Below are 2398 nucleotides of genomic sequence, written 5' to 3'. Positions count from 1 at the left end.
ATGTATACAAGAAGGAACCATTGTTAGGTTTGACAGCATAATGAATATTTCATCAATTAAGAATTATTCCAGTTAAGTAACCTATATGTTAGGGATGGACCCATTAATGTTACCCTGTGTAACATGCATTGCGGTCCCATCATATGCTGAGACCATTTTTATGTACATGTTAGCATATGGTACATGTCAAGATATGCCTAATTAGATCTGCAAACATGTTTTATTATTTATATGGTTTTATTTTTATGTATAAATTAACTGTCACTACGGTAGACTTCCTAATGTAGCACATGTATAATACTTAAAATCAATTCTTTAAACAAGCCACATACATTCATAGAAGCATAAAAACATCTATAGGTTCACAATAGATTCGAAAAACATCACAACACTGCTCCCAACACACAACTCTTGCGAAATTTGAAAAGAAACTTACAAATGTAACAGAAATCCGAATGCAAATTTTATAACTTCTTCACCTAAATGATTCGGGTCGCTTTGGTTTGCTCAGAATAACAGCTTCAATCTTCTCCATGACTTCAGGTGTAAGCTTCGGAATGACATCAATCGCCTTCATGTTCTCTTGAATCTGCGTTTGACGGTAGCCAAAAGGTCCAAAGTAGTTTTAGCTTTTAAATATCGGAAATTGCAATAATTAGAAACATACGATATGATCTGACCTGAGACTCCTTTGTAGCGCCAGTAATAACAGACGACACGTTAGGATTTGCAGCACACCATGCAATTGCAAGCTGAGACATGGGTACGTCTAGCTCATCTGCAATCGGTTTCAAGTTCCTAACTTTCTTCAACACATCATCCACTAACGATCTACTTGCCAAATTCTGCAAAAGTAACATCCCAGTTTAATACAAGATCCTAAGGTTTTTACTCATATAGCATGTACCATGGCCGTGTCTTGCCCGAGTTAGCATTCGAAAATAACAATCTTTGATTTTAGCTTCTTTCAAACTTTTAGAATTCACGAGCTAAAATCAAACAACTTAAACCAAGGGTTTCCAAGTTTCAACAGTATATGAAAGATGTAAACCTTGTAGTTCTCCAACGCAAACCGACTATCAGCCGGAACACCTGAATTATACTTCCCGGTCAAAACTCCAGATGCAAGCGGACTCCATGTGGTAAGCCCGATTCCATAGTTGTTGTACAAAGGAAGAAATTCATGTTCAACCTACAAGACACCAAAACACAACATACAAAAATCAACAAATCATCAATTAAGGTTCAAATTAATCATACTAGACAGTTAGGCTTTGCGATTTCACACCTTATGCCTCGAGAACATATTATACTCTGGCTGTTCAACAATGGGTCCAACAAGATCCAACCGTTTGGCAACCTCACACGCCTCAGTGATCTGCTGAGCCGACCACTCACTCGTCCCCCAATAAAACGCCCAGCCTTTATCAATGACATAATTCATGGCCCAAACAGTTTCCTCAATAGGCGTCAACAAGTCAGGCCTATGACAATAGATCAAATCCACATACTCCATATCGAGTCGTTTCAAAGACGCCTTTGTCCCCTCAACAATGTGCTTCCTGGACAGACCCTTATCGTTGGGTCCGGGGCCTCCCCAAAATATCTTGGTTGAGACAACGATATCGGAACGCTTCCAACCGAGCTCCCGAATGGCCTGGCCCATGATTTCTTCGGCGCGGCCGTTGGCGTAGACCTCGGCGTTGTCGAAGAAATTGACGCCGTTGTCGCGGCAACACTGGAGTAGGGTTTTGGCTTCTTTGACGTCGATTTGGTTGCCGAAAGTGATCCATGCTCCGTACGAGATCTGGGATACCTTCAGCCCAGATCGCCCGAGATTCTTGTATTGCATTTTGGATCAGGGGGTGTGTGTGTGTGGAATTGGGGGGCACAGGATGACACTTTGAACAGATTCTTGTGACACTCAACTCAACATCGAGTTCTACACCGGGTTTTGGAGTGAGTTACACAAATTGTCCTTCAATAAATGACTTTTGTTTAAAGTCTATCCTTCATAATAATAAAAACAAAAAAAAAAACAAAAAACAAAAGACAAAAGAAAGAAAAAGAAAAAAAAAACGATTGATTAAGCAAGGAAAAAGAAAAAAAAACGCCTTTTGTTGTTTAGGTTTCGGGATTTCTTGAAGGTTTACAAGTTTTCAAAATTTTCTAAAGACAAAGCTAACGTTTTTCAAGTTGTTTGTCAAGTAAAGGGGTTTTTGATTGGTCCGGGAATCTCATTTTGGATTCGGTATAGATAAAAGATATTCGTATGTTATACTATTCAATTCTCGACGACGAATAATTTTTTATTCATGATATTGATTTGATTCAAGATCATCGATAGTTAATGCACTGATTGAATTGACAGGTGAAAGATTTATCATCTCTATGGAAT

At 38.8% G+C, this 2398-nt stretch overlaps 1 protein-coding gene across 1 annotated transcript; it reads right to left on the bottom strand.

Moving 5' to 3' along the window:
- Positions 1 to 315: 315 nt before the first annotated feature.
- On the bottom strand, positions 316 to 1909 carry LOC143571884 (putative voltage-gated potassium channel subunit beta). Its single transcript, XM_077057197.1, has 4 exons — positions 1289 to 1909; positions 1052 to 1192; positions 681 to 845; positions 316 to 589 (listed from the first exon to the last, which is right to left on the bottom strand). The coding sequence occupies exons 1-4, from the start codon at positions 1850 to 1852 to the stop codon at positions 476 to 478; spliced, it is 984 nt and encodes a 327-aa protein (XP_076913312.1). The 5' UTR covers positions 1853 to 1909; the 3' UTR covers positions 316 to 475.
- Between the last annotated feature and the right edge of the window lie 489 nt (positions 1910 to 2398).

The sequence above is a fragment of the Bidens hawaiensis genome, unplaced genomic scaffold, assembly GCF_021521415.1.
Source record: "Bidens hawaiensis isolate Kalapana, Puna unplaced genomic scaffold, B.hawaiensis_p1.1 tig00001336_1, whole genome shotgun sequence".
In the NCBI taxonomy this organism is placed as follows: Eukaryota; Viridiplantae; Streptophyta; class Magnoliopsida; order Asterales; family Asteraceae; genus Bidens; species Bidens hawaiensis.
The sequence above is the reverse complement of the archived record's forward strand: the minus strand, read 5'-3'. Positions and strand labels throughout refer to the sequence as shown.